We start from the raw sequence: 24452 nt of genomic DNA on the forward strand, positions 1-24452 counted from the left end.
CAAGATATGTGCAGTGTGCATAGGAATTCATTCATTTTTTAAAATTATAATCCAACCTGGCAACAGTTTGAGGGATTGTGACCTGGCCCTCTGTTTAAAAAGTTTGTGGACCCCTGCTTTACAAGCTCTGTCTAAAATTCACTAAATGAAAGGTGGTTAGGTTGAGGGACTCCAGATGTTACTGCATCTCAATCACTCAGGGCTGATCAAGATAGTGACATGGAAGGTGGTTTTGTTTTGAAGTTCACAGCTCATCTCATTTTTCCCCATGTATTCCTCTGTATTGTTTGAATTGATCCTGGTGGCTCTATTTGGTTGGATTGCTATAAACTGCTGACATTATCCTGTAATTTTTTTTCTTTGATGGGTATAATGGGAATTCAGATATCTTATCTGTTAAAGTTGTTTTGAGCCCAGGTTTATATTAGGAGTCACTCCTCAACTTCATTCCTGGAAGCTCTTGGATGCCATTTGAGGATTTTGCTTGACTTTACGTTATTGAACTAATTGGAGTTGTCATCATTGTTTATTTTGGTTTATATTCTTAAAATTTCTGTCAGCTCTTTCTACACCGGCTGATGAGTTGGTAACAACAAAAGTTCAGGAATAGATGGGTCAAGAAATGTTAGATGTTAGTTCCAGAAGGCCTTTGAAAATGATTACCCCCAGGCCCTTCCCTGGCCATCAGCTAGGACCCTGCTCTGCACTTTATCCACTTCCCTGGCCCTAGGCTACTTTGTTGCACTAGCCCTTGACCAGCCCTTTCATAGATGACCAGCTCCACTTTGTAATTCTGGCAATTGGTATTTTGAATCCTGTCTGATGGAGTAAAACTGAAGCTGGTTTTTAAATGTTTGTGATTGTTTTTAATAGGATTATGTTTATGTTTTATAATGACCTTTCCTGGTTCCCGCGCAGCTGGAGCCAGGAAAGAGCCTTTGCCTCCTCCGCCCGAGGAAGAATCTAACCCAAAGTAGTTCCGGATGGAACTACTTGGGGGGGGGGGGCGGAGCTGGAGGAGTTAGATCCCTCCAGTTCAGTCTCTTTGAATCGTCGACCCACCACACCCGCCCGTTAACAGTGTAAATTACGTGGTTGCCCTAGGGAGCCGGGCAGGAATTTTTCCCTCTTTTTTCTTTTCTAGGAGGTTTTTTTTGCCTGCCCTGCACTGTTACCAGAGGGCAGATTGGGTATGTGGTTGTTAAATAGGTTAGCGGAAAAACAGCAAAAGGATTTTATATTTGGTGTGCACCCTAGGCACCCCCTTCTGGGGCGAAGGCCATTGTCAAAATGTCATCGGATGGTACATTGGACAAGCGGAGATGTAAAAGATAAATGGCCTTGAAATGGGATGGGTCTGACCTCAACAGCTTTGAGGAAGATTCTTCCAACACATTTTCCTAAAAGGTTACCCGGGTTTTGTCACCAGGGGACCGGGTGTTTCGCCCCAGTTTAGCCGAGGGGTAGGCCGGGAAGGGACACCACCTCGGCTTTGTTCACTACACATTCATGGTAGAAAATTTAGAAATTCAGTTTCAAGTTAAATGGTAACAATAAAGTTGCCCAAGTTTAATCCATAACGGTTGTCATGTGTCTTCATTTCGGGGGGTTGGCAGGCAATGGTCATTTTTGTATGGTTGTTTTGTTGTTCGGCAATTGAATGTTTTGCCATATGTTGGAAACCACCCTGAGTCCTCTCTGGGAGATAGGGCAGTGTATAAATAAAGATTATGATGATTATGATGATTATGATTATTATTATAAACTGAAGTATTTCTGCAGTCTTTCTGTTGTTTTTTTTCACTTTAGGTTGTGCAACAACCTCCTCTTTTCTCCTTTATTTGATAGAATTTATCAGTAATTTATTCTCTGGGATCCATTGAAGTAAAGGAAAAAGAAGTCTGGAATTCCATCCTGGAATTTTTGTTGATAAATCAGCTCAAAGGAATATGTCAATTGCAAACTGCATCTCCTACCAGTCCTAGCATGGAGAGGGAGAAATGATGGAAATGCCAGTTCAACAACATATCAAGATCCACTAGCTGTTAGTGTGTGTGTATGTGTGTGTGTGTGTGTATAAACTGTTCTGGCCCAACTTACCTGTGCGAATGCATCTCCACTTATGAACCATCAAGGACCTTGAGATCATCCGGGGAGGCCCTGCTCTCGGTCCCGCCTTTGTCACAGGTACGTCTGGCGGGGATGAGAGACAGGGCCTTCTCAGTGGTGGCCCCTCGGCTATGGAACACCCTCCCTAGAGAGATTAGATCTGCTCCCTCCCTCTTTACATTTCGGAAACAAGTAAAGACATGGCTATTTGAGCAAGCATTCACAAATACAGAGTAATGGATATAGGTAACTGATATAGGAAATCTGATGATTTGACGATGGAACTGGACAATGCTTAATAATAAGGAGACGGTAATGATGTTGTTTTTATTGCTTGTTGTGTTTTATGTTGTTTTAATGTTTTTTTTGTACTATGATATTATTTACACTGTTTTGTTGGAAACTGCCTTGAGTCGCCGATAGGCTGAGAAAGGCGGTATGCAAATACAGTAAATAAATAAATAAATAAATAAATAAATAACAACTTTATTTGTACCCCGCTACCATCTCCCCAAGCGACTCGGTGTGGCTTACATGAGGCCAAGCCCACAGCACATCAATAAACAAACAAACAAATAAATAAATATATGACCAATTTTCATTATTAACAGTATATGAGGACTCCTTGTGTAGATGCAGTATATCTGTAAATTCTGGATGCTGGAAGGAAGCAACAAAAAATAACTGTATAGGTCCTTGGTCTGTTCCAGCCTGACTTTTATATTGTTTCATCCAACCCCTGTCATGAAAAGAAATGTGGCCAATATCATCCTTCTAAGTCTGACTTTGCTTAGAGCCAATGTGGTGCAGTGATTAAAGTGCCAGGGTGAACCTTGGAAGCTCAGGAACCAGCCACTACTGAATCATGAAGCTGGTTGAGCAACTTCTGTCATCCTGTCTCCCATTCTCATTTATCTGATGGATTATTGTGAATGTGAGCGAGAAGAATAGAGCCTCAAGTACCGTAATAGAGAATGTCACAGAAAAAGCAGTAATAGGAAACCCAGCTTCATGGAATCAGTTTTCTGGTGGCCAGTACATGCAGTTTCAATGGCATATAGGGACTGATCCATAAGGTAATAAGAGTAAATCTATTTTAATTGTGGGGAGAGAGGAAATATCTTTTTTAAACAGTTATGCCACATAACCATTGAAAAAGGGAATTCATTTCCATTTCTCTAAACAACTATTCTGATTTGCAAAGATGTCAGCTGAACTTAAATTACTCATTGGGTCTTTTATTGCTGAGCTGCTAAAAAGTAGCTGTTTATAACAACATTCAAAGGTGTGCCTGTGTGTATATTGATATATAGACAGGCAAACAGAAAAACATGCGGCAGCTGATGATTCTGATGTTAGCAGAAGTGTAAATCCAGGGTGAGTTTTAACCATATCAGAACTATCCAGGGTGCTGAACCTATTTTAGAGTAAAGCTCTTTGGATAAATCCCTTGCTAAAACTTACTGTGGATTGACCATCCTATGGAAGGCACCAGGTACCACTGCATATAAATATGAGAGTCAATATAGTAGTAATCTGAGTGTTGGACTATGACTCTGAAGACTAGGGTTCTATTATCTGCTCAGTTGTGGAAACCCATTGATGATAATGATGATGAAGATGATGATGATGATGATGATGATGATGATGATAAAGTCTATTTATATCTTTCCCCCTTTCCCCAGGGGACTCAGGCAGCTTACAATAGAAATAATACAATAAGTTCAATACCATAAAATACATACAAGTAGAATAAACAATTAATAACACATCAATAGATAGAATAATAATAATAATAATAATAATAATAATAATAATAATATAAAACTTTATTTATACTCCGCTACCATCTCCCCAAGGGACTCGGTGCGGCTTACATGAGGCCGAGCCCACAATACACCAATAGTAAAAACAATAACAACAGTAATACAAACAATAAAATAAAACTCATAACAAAAAATAAGCAATAAACATTTACAGTAACACAACGATGTTTAAAAGACCTATGGCTGGGCCAAATGTAGTAATTAAAATTTAGAAAATAACACTGAGCATGAACAGGTGAAAAATGACTAGGATAGAACACAAAATACAACATAATCAAATAACAAAAAATAACCGTAAAATTATGAACATTAGATTGAAAAACACCATCATGACCTTGGGTGAAGCACACACGGCCAGCCTCAGAAACTTGTGATAGAGTCACTTCAGGGTTGCTATATATTGAAAACAACTTGACAGAAAAATGACCAGAAATAGATATGGCGAAGTTACTGAGCAATACAGTAGAACCCTATCAATCAGATGTATCACAGCACAAACGTTAATATGATTAATGAGAACCTTCCTTTTGCAATTGTATATGACCTGGAAGAAATATCAGAGAAGTCTGGGAAGTGTTCTCCCATTCCTCGTAGGCCATTGAATCAAGGTTGTTCAAGAATTGGAGAGACAATCCACTCTCTAACACCATGGTTGTATATGAAGGGCAGATCCCTCCTTGGACAAAGATGGCAGCACATATTGGTGTCCCTTTGGCATTGTACAAAAAGAGGACAGAGGAAAATTTTCATCTGTAAATTACAAATAAAAATTGCATATTCAAATTTGCATGGTGGGATGTGAATTTGAGAGTAAATACCATAATTTACTGTAAACAATATAGGGGCGCTGCACCATTTGAGAATATATAGCACCATTTGAGAAGAAATGGGGAAAAACATTCCTAGTGTAATAAGAAATTCAATGTGAAAATTTGATAAATGTGAATTTAATATGATGTGTGGGAATGAATGGAAGAATGGAAGATTGTATGAATGGAGCTAATAATTTTGGAAACACCAGTATAATATTAAGGCCTGCAATGACTAACTACCTGCTTGCTGCTTTGTGATGTAAACCTGCTAATGAGATCTGAAGAGTAAACTCTGATAAGAACGGGACAGTGATAAAGGAAATGTTTGCAACCTTCCTTATGTTAAGAAGGAAATCAACATAAGATCAACACCAATCAAGAAGATCAACATCTGGCCAGGAAACTGGGATGGATCCAGGATGGAAGACGTCTATCATTAATTTACAACTTAGGGATGACATCAACAGAATTTTCCTATAAAAGACTCAGGCTAATAATGCTCAAATCGTGGCAGACTGAGGAGTCTGTTCCACCCGCCATGCTCTGCTCCATGGGAAGGACAGAGGTGGTGTATTCAGAGAGTGTCAGATATGCTATGGGAAAGCATGATTCTGGACACTTTGGGGCTTCTTTCTCAAGGGAAGAGGAAGAAGTGCGCTTTTGGAGTCTTAGATTTTGTGCAGGGAGTCAGGTTCTGCTGTATAGAAAACAGAGGTCTGGTCCTTGGCACTGTGCTTAGGGAAAGAAGTTTTGGCATTTCAGCGTTTGAAGATATGGCATTATGGAAGGTATGGAACTGTGCATTGGCAGGCTGCAAGAAAGCAGGGTCTGGCCTTACAGGTGCTTCTCCAAGGAGGGAGAAAATGATATGGTAATATTTGGATGCATGTGGATGAATGCGTGTACATGTGTGTGAATGTTGAGTGAAAATGTAATTCCCCTATGTTTGTTTGTTAACCAATGTAATTGTGAATCCAATGTAGTTGCATAGAATCTGTATGTCCAATGTCATTCTTTGTCTAAATGTTTTCTGTAATCTAATATACCTTCTCACACTGGAAATTGCAATAAAAAAACCTATGCTTTAAAATCATGGAAAAGTCATTCATGACACTAGCATATGCCTTCATGGATTCAATGAAAGTTTATACTAAAAAATTCTTTTTTTTTCAGTCTCAAAGGTGCCAGAGGATATACATTTTATACCAATCAAATGTACAAGGCTATGTCTTATGATTATGACATATAGAAACATAGTTCTTTTTACCATAGTGGGAAAGATGGTACCCTTTGAACCTATTCACCCTATGGGTTCTGATGTCATTCATGGCTCCTACTTTTAAGAAGAAGATGTTTTTTATATATATAATATAGTAAAATTAGATATTTTAAACAAAATTATAGCATATACCATCCTAATGAGGAAGGCTGACTAGATGACTTTTGTAATAATAATAATAACAAAATATGACAAACATTAAATACTCATTAGTTAGATGTTGTCCTTTGGTAGCCCTCCAAACACAAGATGAGCTCTCTAGAACAAATATCTAGGACCAGCTGTACATGCTGGTGGGGTGTACGTATTGTCTACTCTTTTATGACCAATCCCATGTTGCCTTTACAACAGATTCAAAATGGTCCTGCACTTCAGAAGTTGGATTTCAAACAACAGCTGGACAGCTACACAATTACTGCATTTGCATTGGCAGTTTGGGCCATCTGCACCAGCTAGTTATGTTATAAAAGAGTAATCCAATAGTGCAATTCAGCCTTTGTTTTTATTATAAATTGGTGGCATGAGGATCCTGATCTGTAGTATTGCACTGGGAGGAAATGTTAAAGCCGTCCGGTCTTTCAATTCAAAATGCTGCCTCTGACCTAGAAAAAAACTTGTTTATCTGGGGTCTAGGTTATCAGACCTTTTTTCATGAACCAGTCCAAGTTTTGGAAGTACTTTCTTTCTGTTCCCACTGCATTTAAAGACATATTTGATGGAGGCTCCTTTGTGGGTGATCCCATGGAATAGAATTCTTCACAGGAGGCTAGTTTGGTCTCTTCTTTTTTTTCTCTCCTTCAGCTAGCAAGGAAAACTAGCTTTTAACCTGTTGTTGTGGGAAAGGGAGATATGCTTTAAATGTGGGAAGGGGTGCTGTAATTTTTTCAGATCTGTTATGTTTAAAACATAACAGATCAGAACGCATCTCTCCCTATGAACCACCACAGAGATTAAGATCTTCTGGGGAGGCCCTGCTCTCAGTCCCACCACCGTCACAGGCATGTTTGGTGGGAACGAGAGACAGGGCCTTCTCAGTGTTTGCCCCTCGGCTATGAAACTCCCTTCCTAATGAGATCAGGTCAGCTCCCTCCCTCTTGTCTTTTAGAAAGATGATAAAAATGTGTCTGTGGATCTGAGCCTTTGGGACTGTGTAATGAGGCTGCGATAGGAACTCTTAGTATGCCAACCAAATTCAATATGGTTGTTGAGACAGTTTTAACTAAATGAGTTAACGTCAAGATAATGTTTTTGTATGTGTATGGTCTAGTACATTTTGGCATTAAATGTTTGCTGTCAGGCTCATAGCCAGGATTTCGATTCGGGGGGGGGGGGGCTGAGTTTGTTTCAGTGGGGGGCTGAGTCTGAGTGAAAGAGGGTCTACCCTAGCAAACCTTTTGTATCGTTACCCCAATACCCCCATGCACATGGGATATATTGAGTATGGTGATCAGATCATGATATGAATAAACATAGCAGTTTAAATAATGCACCAGTAAGGCCTTTTCATGAACCACCATGAGAATTTCGGGGGGGGGGGGTGAAGCCCTCCAAGCCCCCCCCCCCCCCCCCCGGCTACATGCCGGCCCAAAGGCTACTTATGGTCTCTTGGTATCCCACCTTAAAATTACAATCACACCTAATTTAAAAGCTCAACCTTCCTTAATTTTTAATCATTTAATGGCTGACAAAAGGCGAACAGTGATGGGCATCCTGGCTTCTCTAGGGAGGGGGTTTCAAAGTCTAGAAGCAGAAAGCCTTTGTTCCTTTCAAACTAACTTGAGATGGTGGTGGACAGAGAGAAGGCCCTCTCCAGAAGATCATAGTGTTCTAATAAGTTCAAAGAGAGAAATATAGTATTTCAGATTATCTGGACCCAAGCCACATAGGGCTTTATCAGCACTAGGTCATAATCAGCACTAACATTTAGGAAACATTGTATGAACACCAAGCACAAAGTAGCTGCATGCAGTAACATCTTGTGGAAACTTACTAATAGTGCATAAGGTGCAGATGCAAAATTGATAAGAATATCAGCTCTGGCCTTGTCTGAGTATGCCTGCTCTGTTTGGCTGGCACTGCCTCCCGCCCCCGAAGTGTGATGGGAAGTTGCTGCCAATTGCGAGAGAAATAAGGTTGAACACTGTGAAAGTTACCCACTGTATGGCTATCAGCCTCCTCCCAGTAGATTTAAATCAAGAAATTTAAATGAGAACCACTACTCCTATTAATGTTCCTCCAGCAACAGCAAAATATCCCAATGGGCAGCAAAAACAGGCAGTTCCAGCTGACTAGGGTCTTCCTACTGGGGCAAACCAAGAATGGGCAATTTGGAAGTCCCTGATTGGACTCAGAAGTGGAGTTGGCAGATCAAAAGACGACCTAGCAAAATGGCACTACCTACAAGAATCCTCCGCCTTGTGTGACTGTAGAGCAGAACAAATAACTCAGCATCTACATGCTTGCCCACAATGCCCTGCCTCATGCACAGAGGAAGAACTGTTTAACATTACAGACAACGCAGATGCTGTTGCCCATTTTTGGTCTAAAAATATTTAGCTGATTGTGCTCCTTTTATTTTATCAGGTTTATCATTATTTATTTGTGCAACGCTTTTGACAGAAAATAAATAAATAAATAAGGCACTTTTTATTTGTGAATTGGTAGTCAATGAAGCTGCTGTAACAGAAGTGTTGTGTACTCCCCAATTAATAACCTGGTCAGCACTCTTTGGATCAACTGAAGTTTCTCAGAATTTTTCAAAGACAACCCCATGTGAATCACATTACAGTATACCAACCAGGATGTAAGCCTATCTCCACCTCACCCTGGCACAGTCTTATTTGACAGGGTATAGGAGATAGGCTTGACTCTGGATTGCCCAGCTATTGTGAGCCAGGTCTGGATTATACCATTGATTTTAATCTCACTGGACTACATCCAGAATCTCTAGAAGTAATACCGAATGTCATCCTTGACTAAGCTTCCAGACACAGCTAGGTTAATGCTGTGTTGTGCCATAATGATAGCCTATAAAGCAGTGCTTAGAAGCAATAATCGTATCTTTTCTTCTGTCACTATATCTCTGAATCCAGTTTCCCAAGCAGCTTAGCTCATTACAGCTGGGGCAGCTCTAGTGGAAGATAAACTAACTGGAGATAAATCTGATGTAGTTTTACTGATTCAGGCAGATCTAGGGAGGAAATGAAAATGCTAAACTAAGGTATATCTTCATATTGCCAGCAATATTCATATGGTCTGTCTGACTGTAGAAATTGGGTTTCACGGTAGGGAGATATGAGAGCTAGAAAGTCTCAGATTCAAACCCTCTACTTTCTCATGTGAAATACCATAGGCTGGGTTGATGTAATTCTTTATAAAATTAACTGTGATCAGAGAATTTGACTAGATCTTTTATTCTCCTTCCCATTTGATTATTCTAACTGTTCTAGGATTCCAAGTGAGAAAACATGAAATACACTCATGCTTTCTTACTGTGGATATCTATTATAAAGTGTTTTTCTTTCCATATTAGCCCAAGAAGTAGATTCAGCTCCATCCCCAAATATACATTTTAGGAAAATGCTGTTTTTAATTAGGCACAAGCGGAAAGATTCCTGTGTTGCCCCACACCACCCAGATGTTTTCATGGATGTACAGAAATAAGATTCCAGATCTTCCTTGTCCAAGTCCTCTATCTCATATGAGCCTCCAAGATTATTCCATGAGAAAGAAGTCTGAGAAGCCCCTCCCATTTAGCATCATTTTCAAAGAGAACACAATAGTTTTATTTGATCAATTGTGTATTTGCTTGGAACTGAGACAATTTACTTTATTGGACTGCAACTCACAGCATTCCCAACAAACACGGTTATTGGTCATGCTCAGTAGGGGATTCTTGGGCTTATAGCTTTTCATTGTTCTGGGTTCTTGGCTTAAACCAATTATGGCATTTAACTCTATGGACACCCCTCCCTTCATAGCACACTCCTCCCCAGCAACATCAGAACAGCTTCCTCCCTCCTGATTTTCAGAAATAAAGTTAAAACTTGGCTGTGGAATCAAGTGTTTGGGGAGTAGTGCAACCATATGTAACCACAGAGTTAATATAAATAAATCAGGACTATAATTGCAGTATTAGGTGCAATGCTTTTAACAGTTTATTTAAATGTATTTACATGGTTTGTTTACTAATTTTAATGTTTAATGTGTTTTATATTTTGTATGCTTATATGTTGCAATGTGCCATTGAATTATTGCCAAAATGGAAGCCACTCTGAGTAAAATCAAGTGTTTGGGGAGTGAAGATAGAATGTAGTAAATAAATATGTGAATTGGATACACATATTTTCACATATTTTGTTCTTGTGTAGGAGAATGCAAAGTTTCAGTTATTTCCCACCCCTATGGGAGGTTTTGTGCATTTTGAGTGATGTCAGGCATCTTGGATCCAATGTAAGTAAAAAAAAACATGCAGGTTAGAGTGAGAGATAGCATGAGGACACCTTTTCTGGATTTAATCCTGGTTTGGATGCACTTATGCTGTTTAATATGTTGACACCACTTTAACTGCCATAGCCCAATGCTAGTTTTAAATATTTTTAGTCTTTTCTAATGAAGAGTGTTGGTGTCTTACCAAACTGCTCCCATGAATTCCATTGCACCATGACATTTAAAGTAGTATCGAACCACAGTGTAGATGCTTCCTTTGTTCCATGGAAAGGCATCCTCAGTTCTGTTGGGACCCTCTCCATATTGACAGAAGGAATACTGTGCTCTGTTTCACACCCCTTTCTTCAATGCTCTCCTTATGATCTTCTTTGAATTTGTCTCTTTTAGGGGCTACCAAAGACATGGGGAAGATGCTTGGAGGAGAAGAAGAGAAGGACCCGGATGCTGCCAAGAAGGAAGAAGAACGACAGGAAGCCCTTCGACAGCAGGAAGAAGAGAGGAAAGCAAAATATGCCAAGATGGAGGCTGAAAGGGAGAACGTGAGGCAAGGGATTCGGGACAAGGTAGGGGACACTTCCAGAGAAGTCAAAGAGTCCACTTGTGGCATGATGGTTGGGTCAATGTGGTATCAAATGTCCTCTCAGCTCTGTTTGTGCACAAAGAAATAGATTCATCAGTGGCGGAATCACTGATGAATCTTGAGCACCAAGCTCTCCATGAAGCATAGGCAAACATTGTCTGTTTCCTTCTCTTTTGAACATGGAAGGAAATGATGCTGGAAAAAAACTGCATTGGCAACTTAGGCACCATGTTGTATTCTCCACAATATCAATTTGGTTCCATACTGATGCACTGAGGGGAGGTGGATGCTCAAGGTTATTTGGAGAAAACTCCATATAGTTAAACTACAAGACATCAACAAATTGAAAAGCGGTCCTTTTTGAGAAGTAATGTAGAAGGGGAAAGGGAGAAATAAGGGAAAAGTCAGGGAAATGTTCTTGGATATATGTCTTCTGAGAAAATCTGGCACAGCTCTATATGGAACATCTTCAGGATGTGTTAATAACACTGCATTTAAAAGTATTATTTTTATTGCCCTGCTGATGATTAATGCAGCAAGATATATGTGCATAGTGTTATACAGGATAATGTTAAAGGACCAATTTCGTCCCCTGTCTGCGTTTAAACAGAAGTGTTGCTCATGAAAGCAAAAGCAAAAGTAAAGGTTAAGTAGAGAAATCTATTTATCATTTATATATATTATTGTATTTATTTATGTACTGCTTTTTTTCTCTTAAAGAGAATCAAAGTGGTTAGCAGTGGTAAAAACAATGCAATATACAATTTTAAATCTAAAGACTATAAGCATTCACTTAGATCTAAATTTAGGACTATTTAAAAATGGATAAAAGCATTACAACTGTTTTAAAAGACACAAACATCATACAACACCCCCTGAGTCAGTCTTTAAAACTTTCTAAGTTTTCATAACTTTCCAACTTTTTCCCATGATAATATTTCCACATTACAGATAGAAAGAGCATTGGTGAATAATCTGATATTGAACAAAAAGAAGAAAATAAAATAAAGGGGGGGGCATTTTTGAGTGTCAAGAAGCCCCAATGAAGGGAATCCTGGGCAGATGGGAATCCTTGTGGTTTGGAATTTATTCCATACCAAAACAAAACAGAATGTGGTTTTCTGCATGAAAACAAAATACTTTTTTTGGAAAGTTTCCTACACATAAAATGTGCTTTTCTAAATAGAAAGAAAATGTACTGTACAGAAAGATACTTTATTGCATACACACAGGTACATCACTCTATTTTGTGTGTATGGTGGTTTGTTTGTTTTTTTTAATTAAAAAAATCAAATTGTAAGTAGTTCTAGAAAACTGCTCAATTTGTGAGGACTTTTTTCACTGTGGGGAGAAAAAAAGTGTTAAATGATTGGTTTTCCCACCCCCTCTTTTCTATGCTATGAAATGTACAAAGATTAACTACTTCAGCTGAATTAGAGAAAGGATTTTCCAGTTGGATATCAACTAGCATTCATTTCAGAATATTTTCAGGAATTTTCCAGACATTTCAATTCAATTCACTAGCATAGTGTATTATGAGTAGTGTAGTACTACATTTTAGGGATAGAAAGAACATTGATAAACTTTTCCATCTCAAGGCAAAAAGGGTTTGGGTTAGGAGAGTCCTGGGTGCCAAAAAATCCTATATGGATGAAAATTTCCATAATTTGGCCTTTATTCTCTGCAAAAATAAAACTTAGGGTTTTTTTTAAAAAAAACTAAGATTTTTTTAAAAAACGTTTTTATACATAAAGTGTGCTTTTCCATGTAGGAAAAATCTTTACTCGGCAGAAAATGTTTTCTGTTGCTTTAAAAAACAACTTTTTACAAAATAATTTTCTTGCAGAATTGTTTTTTTTTAAAGAATAAATTTCAAATTGCAAAGAGTCCTAAAAAACACAGAACAATTTCTGAGAGCTTTTAAAAATGGAAACAATAAAATCTGAAGATGGGAAAAAGATTTAAAAACCCTCCTGGGGGAAGATTTAACTGTCAGTTCAGATGAGTATTAGTACATAGAACACAGTGAATATGTACCATAGCCTTCATTTGAGGCAGTAGAATATCTTGGGCCATTTCCTTCATCTAATGAGGTCTATTCAGAAACCAAGATATTGGCTTTAACAAAACATAAATCCAGGTAAAAGCATTTGGTTTTTTAATTAAAAGATTTACAGTTGGCTTGCCACATTTGCTGATTTTAGGGCCACAGGACCCTTGCAAAAATTTGCAAATAAGACAACACTTTTCTTTACCTGAGAGAACACATCTCTAGGAATCTGTAGGTCCACCACTGTGACCATAGCATCGCACTAGAGGACATAGAGATTCATAAATAGATCATATTAATCAAATCTGCAAAAGTATAACTCACAGTTATCGAAGGTCAGCTGTACCTCCCCTTCTAAATCCATAGATCGTACACCAGCATAAAACAAGATCTTTTTAAACAATGTATAAGTATTTAAAATTTGAAATAGAAAACAAATAATTAATGATGCACTGTTTAAAAAACATAGTAAGCTATGTAATCATTTACAACAAATTAAGAAAATTAAAATATTGCACTTCTGCAGACTGGATAAAATTATTAGACTGTTAATTAACAATAGTAGTCCAAGTGTTTGTGTTTGTTTAACTACACTCATTTCCACAAAAGGAGTAGAGACTGTACATTTTCTCCATTTTAGGTGCCTTTCACATTCCTTTTTTCCTATATATATCTAACTACATTTTTCTGGTGACTACAAAGCAGAAAATGGGAGGAGAGGGCATTTGTACTACTGATGAGCATTCTGGCCAATGTTAATTTTGCATTCTCAATATAATCAGCTAGGGTTGCAGACTGGAGTGGGGGAATATTACCATGACCAATATGGGCAAATGCCCAAAGTGATGTTTCTGAATATTTCACCTTTCATTCATGCGAAGCTATGCTTAGAGTGTCACTCACAGATTGATGGTTTATTTATTATAGTTTGCTTTTGATATGTTGTTTTCTCAGAGACATCCATTTTGTGAGTTGCATTTGCAATGATGGGAGAGACCTTGAAGAAGGAACTGTTGCACCGCATTGGAGAATCCAAATATACTGCAAATATTTAAGGGCATTTTACCAGAGGTTCTAGGATTCCCAGGGGATGTATCATTACTAAGTAGCTCTAATTTCACTTTATGCCTCATCCATGCACATTGGGTGGTATCTGGAGAGCAAATTAGATTTCATTTATCTTTCTTGCTATATATAGAATTGCCAAAGGTATAAGACAGCAAAACAGAAATCAATGTATGTTTACTTATCCAGTTTTCTGTTGTGCTTTGATTGCATAATTCACTGAGTAGGTGGGAGGAGGAATTACTGTTCAGTGAAGCAAGATGCTGTTTGAAAGATGTTTTATTTATTTACGGTATTTATATACCGCTTTTCTCACCCCTGGGAAGATATGTCAATCTGATGGTGCCCAAGGCTGGTGTACTGTTAAAGCTAAGTAGACTTCACTATGCTAGTTTCTACATGGCAGGCCTATCTACCAGAACAGTAGCAGGTCCTATGGCATCTTTAGGACCTATACACAGTTATCCTTTTTTGGTGGCAGTGACAGGAATTTACAATTTCAGCCACAGAGCCCAATGGCTCCCCTCACACCCTGAAGAACTACTTCCAGAGCAGTTCTGTGACTGAAGTTAAAACTGCCATCGTTGCTGCCAGAAACGTGGTGGCGGAGAACAATGGCAGGCGCCTTGTCTTTCCATAGGGAAAGATGGATTGAGCCACCAAAAAAAAAAAAAAGGCTTTCCCCCATGTGGTGTGGCAGGGAGGGAAGCTGTGGTGGAGCAGGGCGCAAAACTTCTGCGTGACTACTGCCGGGATGCAGCGAGATGCCTTGGTTCCAGCAGCACATCTGACAAGGTCATTAGAAAGTTAGGAAAGTAATTTTTTTTCACTGTCTCTGTTAGAAAGGTTATTCTGTGAGCTATTGTTTAAAATGTGAATCTGAGCAAACTATAAATAAGCAGTAAAGGTGTTCAAGTATCTAGCTTGTGTTTGCACCCTCAATCATGAATCTTGGGCAGCAGTGAGCATGAACAACTGTAGCAGAGACTTTTGCTGCTGAAACTATACAGGAGATGCATCACAACTTTGGGATAGTAAATTGGCTGAAATGTTACCTTGAAGTAACTGGGGCTGGATATACACTGCTATATAACACAGTTTCAACTGCATAGAGGGCTATATGGCAGTGTAGACCCATGTAATCCAATTCAGTGCAGTTAATCTGTATTCTGAAACGGCATTATATGATTTCTGTGGTATTTTGAATCATTTTAGAACATTGTAGCCTTTGGAGGGGTGAACTAAAAGGCCACAAAATTTGAGTTGGGTGAGTGACTTGCAGCTCCACATCAAGCCATATTTTACAAAAACCAATTATCACACGGAGAGAAGGTGAGGTGAAATCTTCTGAACAGGTGCACAGACAGCAAAACAACCACCACATGGATATTAACTTTTCCCTTTGCTGTTCAAAGATAGATAGACAGATAGATAGATAGATAGACAGACAGATAGATATGGCTAGAGTTCCTCTTAAAATGTACCTGTTCCGACTTACATACAAATTCAGTTTAAGAATAAACCTGCAGAACATAACTTATTCATAACTTGGGGGCTTCCTGTATTCCCAACTAAGCTTCTGGCTAGATGATTTTCTGTTCTCTAAATATTTGTAAATAATAGTAATGTGAATGCATTACTATTGTTTCTGCCTGCCCAATATGCCTGCTCCCTGGTCAGTTTTTAAAAAAGATTTTGGAGGAGGCATTAGTGCTAGCAGGAGCCATGATGGTGTAGTGGTCTAAGTATGGGACCACCAATCTGGATACTAAGGTTCAAATCAGAGAGAGAGAGAGAGAGAGAGAGAGAGAGGGAGGGAGGGAGAGATAGATAGATAGTAGGCCTGGGTAACAACGGAAAAAATTGTTTCTAAAATCGATTCGTTTTTTGGGGGTTTTTGCGTTTCGTTATTTAAAATAATTACAAAATTTTCCTTTTAAAAAATTCGATATTTATGAAATTTCGTAAATGTGAAAAAAATTACAAAACATTAACGAATCGATTTCCGAAACAATAACGAATCGATTCGTTAATGGCGGACGTGACCGCGAAATACACTAAAAAACCTCCAAAAACTTCTGAAGCTTCCCTTTCCCTCTGTTGTTGACTGTTGGTGTGATATTATATTTTTTTTCACTAATTAAACAAAAAACAACCATAAAACTTGCCCCAGACATGCGGAAATAATAATGAAACGACCTCAAAACAATAACGAAACAAATACAATAACGAAATACGAAGCATTTACAAAACTATTTAAAAATTCATTTTTTAAAAAAATTGCTCCAGAATGGTTCGTTATTGTTTTGTAATTAAAAAAATTAACGAATTATTAACGAATTACGAATTAACGAAACGAAACCGCCCAGCCCTAATAGATAGGGCTAGAGTTCCACTTAAAATGTACCTGTTCCGACTTACATACAAATTCAATTTAAGAATCAACCTGCAGAACCTCTTATTCATAACTTGGGGGCTTCCTGTATTCCCAACTAAGCTTCTGGCTACATGATTTTCTGTTCTCTAAATATTTGTAAATAATAGTAATGTGAATACATTACTATTATTTCTGCCTGCTCAATATGCCTGCTCCCTGGTCAGTTTTTCAAAGGATTAATGGGAAAAACTTTAAAAGATTTTGGAGGAGGCATCAGTGCCAGCCGGAGCCATGATGGTGTAGTGCTTTAAGCATGGATCCAATCTAAGGTTCAAATCAAATAGGCCATAGAAACCTATTGGGTGACCTTGGTCAAATCACACACTTTCATCCTCAGAGGAAGACAAAGACTACCCACACTCCTACGCCAAACAAACCTTGCAAAGAAAACTCAGATATAGGTTCATTTTAGGATTGCCATAAGTTAAAAAACCCCAGAATTCCATGGCTATTCCTCCTAAGCCTCCCTGCTCTTGGAAAATAGGATGTGCATACCACATAGCATGAACTGTTCCCCCAAAACTATTCTGTGCTATCCCATCACCAGTATTAGAGTGACAGTCAAGTGGTTGTACATTAGGCATGTATATAGAATGCAGGGCACCATCTTGTTATTCACATTACGGAAGGAAAATGTCTTGAATTGCTCCAGGATGCATTGTAAATGAAAAAAAGAGGGGGCTCAATTAGTCCTTAAAAAACCTTGCTAGTCATTGCTACATGATAAATCATTCTCCAAATCATCATTCTGCCCCATCCCTTGAGCATTTAATAGATAGCTGGGCATATATATCCCCCGTCATATTATTTCAGTTTTAAGACCAGTTCATTCACTAGCTCACCATTCCTTGCTTTGTCCTCAATAAGGGGAATCAAGCACAGATGACTCAACACTGATAACATCTCTATCTATATGTTTTAGTATTGATTACAAGGCAGACTTCCCAAGTAGCCTTGTAAAATCAAATTACAAGACCAGTTAAAGAAAACACAGGAAAATATGTTTTAAGAGAGGGTACTTATTAAGTCTCACAATACTGACACGCTTTGTATTGTACAAACCCCAATAGGAGCTGTAGTTCATCTGGGCTTTCATCAGGCCCTGCACACTCTTGTTCTAAATCAAGAGTTATGAATCACTTGGCTGAATTCTTTCTTTATTCCCTCCATGTGTCACAGGAGCTATTATGTGAGATGACTGGAAAGTAGAATATTGTTGCTAGTTTGATACAATATTCTGAAGAAAAGATGAAAATTTAGGCAAGCCATCACAGAAAAACATGTTTCACTTACATGGGATGGATACCCATTTGGGTTTAGACTATGCTTGAGAAAAAAGAGGCAAGTAAAAAAAACCCAATTATTACAAAGTTAAGTGACATTATAATATGAGAGAAAGGTTAATAATTGAGCAGTAAATTATATGAAGATGACAGTGCCCTAGAACTGTATGATTCAGACATCAACGTTCATAACTTGATAGCTTCAAAGTTTTTCTTCATTCTGGGAAAATTACAAGAGTTTTCATGGGGTTGAAAAGTTGTTCAAATTGCTCATCTTGATTTTATTCCCTCCATTTCATTTTTATCTTGGGAGAGAAGCAAACAGCCATATGAATTTGCGAAAACTCTGTTTCTCATCTACTCAACAACTATCCTTTTGCTCCCCTTTCTTTTATTTCTTGTTACCTCAGCTTCATGCATCCACACTTTCTTATATTCCCATGTGAATCTCAGCAAAAGCCCAGCATTAAAAGCTTCACAAATGAGTTTTCTGGGATAAATGAGGATCTATGCAGTGTTTGGTTTAGGACTGAGAGGCCTATTTGAGTGCAAAAAAGACGCATCCTTCTGCTTCTTGCTTTATTTTATTTTTAATCTTGAAATTAATTTAGTCATCTCCAAATCATACTGTAACCATGAAATATGATACACTGTTTAATTCTTGTGCCCCGAACATTGTAATTGATGCACATTGGGGGGGAGGGATCCTTTGTCTAGGGCAGGGTTTCTCAACCTGGGGGTCAGGACCCCTGGGGGTTGCAAGTGGGTTTTGTTTTGTATGTTTTGCATGTTTTGATATGGTCAAAATTGACTAATCAATAAAGAATTGTTGTTGGAAAAAAGTGGGTTTTGAAGGGGTTGCCAAAGACCATCAGAAAACATATTTCTCATGATCTTAGGAACCCCTTCGGCATAGAAGGCTGAAGAACTCTCCGCCTGCCCTTCTCTTCCTTTTTTGAAACAGACCTCCTCTGCTGTGATTGGCTGGCCTATCAGCTAAGGGGAGGGCTGTTTCTAAGACTCCAAGTGTGAGATGGGCAGCATGGTGTGCATGTACAGGTGAGGGAGAGCGTGTGAGACGGGAGGAAGACTCGTGCTAACAAGTCCCTTCAAGGCATGGTGGTTCTGCGTGGGAAGGCAGAATTCTCTTTGATTGTAGGTGAACTATAGGTCCCAGCAACTACAACTTCTGAATGTCAAGGTCTATTTCCCCCAAACTCAACCAGTGTTTACATTTGGGCATATTGAGCATTTGCGCCACATTTGCTTCAGATCCATCATTGTTTGAGTCCACAGTGCTCTCTGGGTTTAGGTGAACTACAACTCCAAAACTCAAGTTCAATGCCCACCAAATCCTTCCAGTATTTTCTGTTGGTCATGGAAGTTCTGTGTGCCAAGTTTGGTTCAATTCCATCATTTGTGGAGTTCAGAATGCTCTTTGATTGTAGGTTAACTATAAATTTTGATTGTATGATTAACTATAAATCACAGGAAATACAATTACCAAATGACAAAATCAACCCTGCCCCTAACCCCACCAGTATTCAAATGTAGGCGTATTGGGTATTTGCGCCAAATTGGGTCCAGTGAATGAAAATACATCCTGCATATCAGATATTTACAATAGGTTCAAACTACAGAGAGTCTTGGGTTGTTCTAGGTTGTGACCTCACAACCTCTGAGGATGCCTGCCATAGATGCAGGTGAAATGTCAGGAGGGAATGCTTCTAGAACATGACTATATAGCCCAAAAACCTACAACAGCCCAGTGATTCTGCCATGAAAGCCTTATGCAATATACAGAGATTCCACCTAAATATAGGGAATAATTTCTTGATACTAAGAGTTCTCAACAATGGAATAAGCTGCTTTGGAGTGTGATAAAATGTCTTCCTTTGGAGGCTTTTAAACACAGGATTGATGCCCATCTGTTGAGAGGGATTTGGCTGTGTGGTCCTGCATGGCAGAGGGTAGGATTGGATGGTCCTAGGCTTCTCTTCCAACTATGATTGTCTGATTAACTTCTTGAATAGAGCTTAAGAGCACAACCCATTGTAGATTTCTCTTGTACAAAACCCACTGAAGAGAATGAGAAATATCAAGATAGTGGATTGAGCAAAGACTCTAGGCTAGAGTTCGATTTCCTACTTATTCATGGAAACCCAATGGGTGACCTTGAGGAAGTTGCACTCCTTCAGATTTAGAGGCAAACAAAGAAAGGCAAACCTTCTCTGAACAAAGCTTGCCAAGAAAACTCCATTACAGGTTCACCTTAAGGTCACCATAAGTTGAAAATGGCTCGAAGGCACATAACAACAAGAAGTGGAAAAGAAATTGACGTGAACTGAGATTTTTTAAAATGAATGAATCCACTTTGTCTTCCATGAGATGATTAACAAAAATGCATGTCTCTTTTCGTTTTCATCCTCGAGAGAAAACTGGGGCATCAGGACCTTCCCCATTGATTTTCTTTTCTTTTCTGAGCTATATGCATGTAATCTCTCAACTAGGTATTTTTTGAAAAATACATACAAATGTTTTCATCCACCAAAAATGCATTAAAATCATACACAGGGAAAATGCATGCTAAAATATGCAAAAATTTCCTTGAGTGGGGAGAGGCTCACAACTAGATTCAGAACATGAATAGATTCAGAAGGGGGGAAACAACAACAAAAACAGGCAGCCTGCAATCAGGAATATTTCTGCAAATCACTACTGCTCTGCTTTCCCAAGCAATTCCCCTTCAATCTGTTCTGAGATCAAAGCCAACACCTTGCTTACTGGTGATGACAATAAAGGTGACACTAAGGATGATTTTAAATTAATGTATTTTTAGGTTGCCATTCATATGCACATATTCATGTTCATATTGGCTTAGATGTTTAAAGGCGCACCTAGGCTGAAAATGAGCAAACCAGAAAGAATGCAACAGTAGCAGACAGATCCGTAAAACACTGAGGAGAATGCAAAACATAATAGTTAAATTACCCAGCCTTTCTAGAACCTTTGAAAGATAGAAACAATTCTAGGAGATGACCAGAAAGAGAGTCAAGGTGGCAATTGCAGGCTATTGAAAAAAGAAAATCCTTACTTACTTACTTAGGCGATCCCTCGTTGTCCGAGTAGGATAATCTTTCAGGGTGGGTCCGTAGGTGACTATGGAGCCCTATTCTTGATCTGCATCATCTCCCGCAGTGAGGGCATTGGTTTCCATGTGGAAGGCAGTCCTGGTTGGGGTTGGCTTAACATGCCTTTCTCTTGACACGTTTCTCTCTTTCGCCCTCCATTCGTGCCTCTTCAAATTCTGCAGCACTGCTGGTCACAGCTGACCTCCAGGTGGAACGCTCACAGGCCAGGGTTTCCCAGTTCTCAGTGTCTATGCCAGAGTTTTTAAGGTTGGCTTTGAGCCCATCTTTAAATCTCTTTTCCTGCCCACCAACATTTATTTTTCCATTCTTGAGTTCAGAGTAGAGCAACTGCTTTGGGAGATGGTGGTCAGGCATCCGGACAACATGGCCAGTCCAGCGGAGTTGATGGCGGAGAACCATCGCTTCAATGCTAATATTTGTCCGCTTGTCTTCCCAAGAGATTTGCAGGATTTTTTGGAGGCAGCGCTTGAAAGATAGAAACAATTCTAGGAGACGACCAGAAAGAGAGTCAAGGTGGCAATTGCCGACTATTGAAAAAAGAAAATCCAGGCTCCTGGTGATTGTCAACATTTTGCATTCACTAGAGTCTTTGAACATCCAGATAGAGCACAATGCCTTATACAGGATCATGTAAACATTCTCCATACTAAAAGGCTCTGAGAGTCTGTACCAAATGTTAATAAAACCAACGAAGGGAGACTATCAAGGAAGTTCCATCACTGAAATGCTCCTTCTGAGAAAGCAATGAAACTTGTGGCATGGAAGGGGGGGGGGGGACATGATAGCAGGTGACCCCACCCTGCTAGATAATGGGAGTTCTGTCTCCAGAATCTCTAGACTGGACAAGCTGTGCTGAAATTGGAGTCAATGTTCCAGGCCCTTCCATGACTACATCAAAGGTGTAGCTCCTAGCTACTGTGGGAGAAGTGTTGCGAGATCAGGGCAACATTCTTCAAAATAAGAATGTTGTTCCCTATTCAGATTTTCCCCCTTCAGTTTCAACATTTCCAGGATTGCAGAGAGTGTAGTAACAATCAAAGACTGAACTGCAACAATGACCATTGAAACCCAATGGATAACTTTGGGCAAGTCATACTTTCACAGAGGAAAGCAAAGACAAAAAACCCCATGAACAGATCTGATAGGATCATATTAGGGTTGCCATAAGCTGGAAATACCTTAAGATACAGAACTGCAACAATGCATAGACAGTGACACAATGCACCCATATCTTTTTTGTAGACAGGGTTTTGGAAAAGTTCTCCTCTACTGCTGTATGCAGAAGATTTCCATGTTACATTTAAAATAGATGTACTTCACAGTCCCTGACCTCAAGAGATGCTGGTGTCTGTCAGTAAGAATTCAGAACAAAATCAACCATTCCCTTCTAAAGTTTTTGCAATATTTTTTATAAAATCCTCCCATTTCAGTAAAACAGTTTAATGTTTTAAATGTACATTCTGAAGCAGAAGGGGGTAATAGAAAGTAACTTCTTCCCTACTATAACTAGAGACTCCCTAGAAGCCCAACTGAAAAGAGAAGCTTGTTGTCTGAAAATACGGATTTGAAGATGTTCTTCTCCCTGCTAGGCAACCTAGAATATTCATTTTGCAACTGGGACTCCTTCCTAGCTGTCTGTAAGCCAGAAAAATATTCTAAGCATGTCTGAAGGTCAGGGGCCTCAAACAAGAGATAATACTTTTTCCCTCCCTGTTAATCATGTCCTGTAATTCTGAAGATAAAGTTTACATCCAGGGTGACTGCGGTCTTTTCTTGAGCAGACTTTAATGACATCTCCTCTTTTAATTATGGATCACTTTCCAACCATGTGAATATCAACTAGCCCGGATGATTAATGGGGCCATGAATGATGTCTCTTAACTCCCCCTCCCTCCAGTGGTACAGTTTCAAACTGCTACTTGCAATTTTAAACAAAAGGAGCCGCTTTTAAAACAAGTGAAGGAATATTTTGAATACTTATATTGCTAGCCCTGATAATTATGTATACTTAGTTGCAGAAAGAAATAAACAGTTATGATCCATCCTTTAATAAACAGCCCTTATTTAGTACGGTATGGTACACTGCATGTCTTTGCAATCTAATTACCATAAATGCATTAAAATACCCATTAAAAATAATTGTAGAGCATATTATACCCCCTTAGCAAAATAACAGCAAATAGCTTAAATTCCTTTCCACAATGCCCTTTGAATTAATATTATTATTTTTAGTACCATGTCTTCCATTTACAAAAGAATTATTTCTCAGAGAAGGATGAGAGGGGTTGAAATGGGAATGATCACACATACCAGCCTTCAGTTCTTTTGCTAGATTGAGCAATCCATCACCATAAGACAGTGATGGAGGGCTGGAAGACCACATCAGGGAAAAAGCATGGGCCAGAGGCAGTAGAATGAATGCAGCTTGACACCACTTTAACTGTTATGGTTCAATGCTATGGAATCATAATAGCTATAGTTTAGCGAGGCACCGACAATCTTTGGATGAGATGGCTAAAGACCTTCTAAATCTACAAGTCCCATGATTTTACAGCATGGAGCCATGACAAGCAAACTAGTGTTAAACTGTATTAATTGTACATTGTAGTTTTATCCATTGTCTCCCAGATGAGCAAGAACAACAATAATCATAACCGATTATTTCCATCAGTGCCTCGAGGCCGTTACTGGATGGCTGCGTGCCAGCAGGTTGAGGGTGCATCCAGCAAAGACGGAGATCCTATGGCTGGGTCAACCGGGCAGTGGGGACATCCAGCTGCCTATCCTGAATGGGGAGGCACTATGCTCATCATCATTGGTAAAGAGTCTGGGAGTCCTTTCGGACCCTCTGCTGACAATGGAGGCGCAGGTCTCCGCTGTTAGCAGAACTGCCTTTTTTCATCTGCTGCAGGCTAGATGGCTGGCCCCCTACCTGTCCAGGGACGACCTAGCTACAGTGGTCCAGGCTACGGTCATCTCAAGACTGGACTACTGTAATGCCCTTTACATTGGCCTTCCTCTGTCGGTGATCTGGAAGCTCAAGTTGGTATAAAATGCAGCTGCTCAGCTTCTTGCGGGAACAAAACACCAATCTTACTGCAGCTGCATTGGTTACCAATTGAGCACTGGATCGCTTTCAAAGTGATGGTACTTACCTTTAAGGCCTTGCATGGTCTGGGGCCGATGTACCTGAGGGACCGCCTCACCCCCTACCAACCCCAGAGATCCCTCCATTCTGAGGACCAAGATTTGTTGGAAATTCCCAATGTCAAGACCTTGCCTCTAACAGCAACCAGACGCAGAGCCTTTACAGCAGTGGCACCATCGCTCTGGAATACTCTGCCACCTGAAGTCCGTGCCTTGCGGGACCTATCAGCTTTCCGCAGGGCATGTAAGACATATCTGTTTTG

The 24452-nt window shown here is 39.3% G+C and overlaps 1 protein-coding gene across 3 annotated transcripts in view; it reads left to right on the forward strand.

The window, feature by feature from the left end:
* Window positions 1–24452, forward strand: part of CPLX1 (complexin 1) — a 205961-nt gene that overhangs the window by 105878 nt on the left and 75631 nt on the right. For all 3 annotated transcript variants that reach the window (XM_060763728.2, XM_060763727.2, XM_060763726.2), the window contains exon 3: window positions 10863–11038. In XM_060763728.2, coding sequence (XP_060619711.2) covers window positions 10863–11038 — 176 coding nt within the window. The remainder of the gene's footprint in view (window positions 1–10862; window positions 11039–24452) is intronic.

The sequence above is a fragment of the Anolis sagrei genome, chromosome 2 (assembly GCF_037176765.1).
Source record: "Anolis sagrei isolate rAnoSag1 chromosome 2, rAnoSag1.mat, whole genome shotgun sequence".
NCBI classification, from domain to species: domain Eukaryota; kingdom Metazoa; phylum Chordata; class Lepidosauria; order Squamata; family Dactyloidae; genus Anolis; species Anolis sagrei.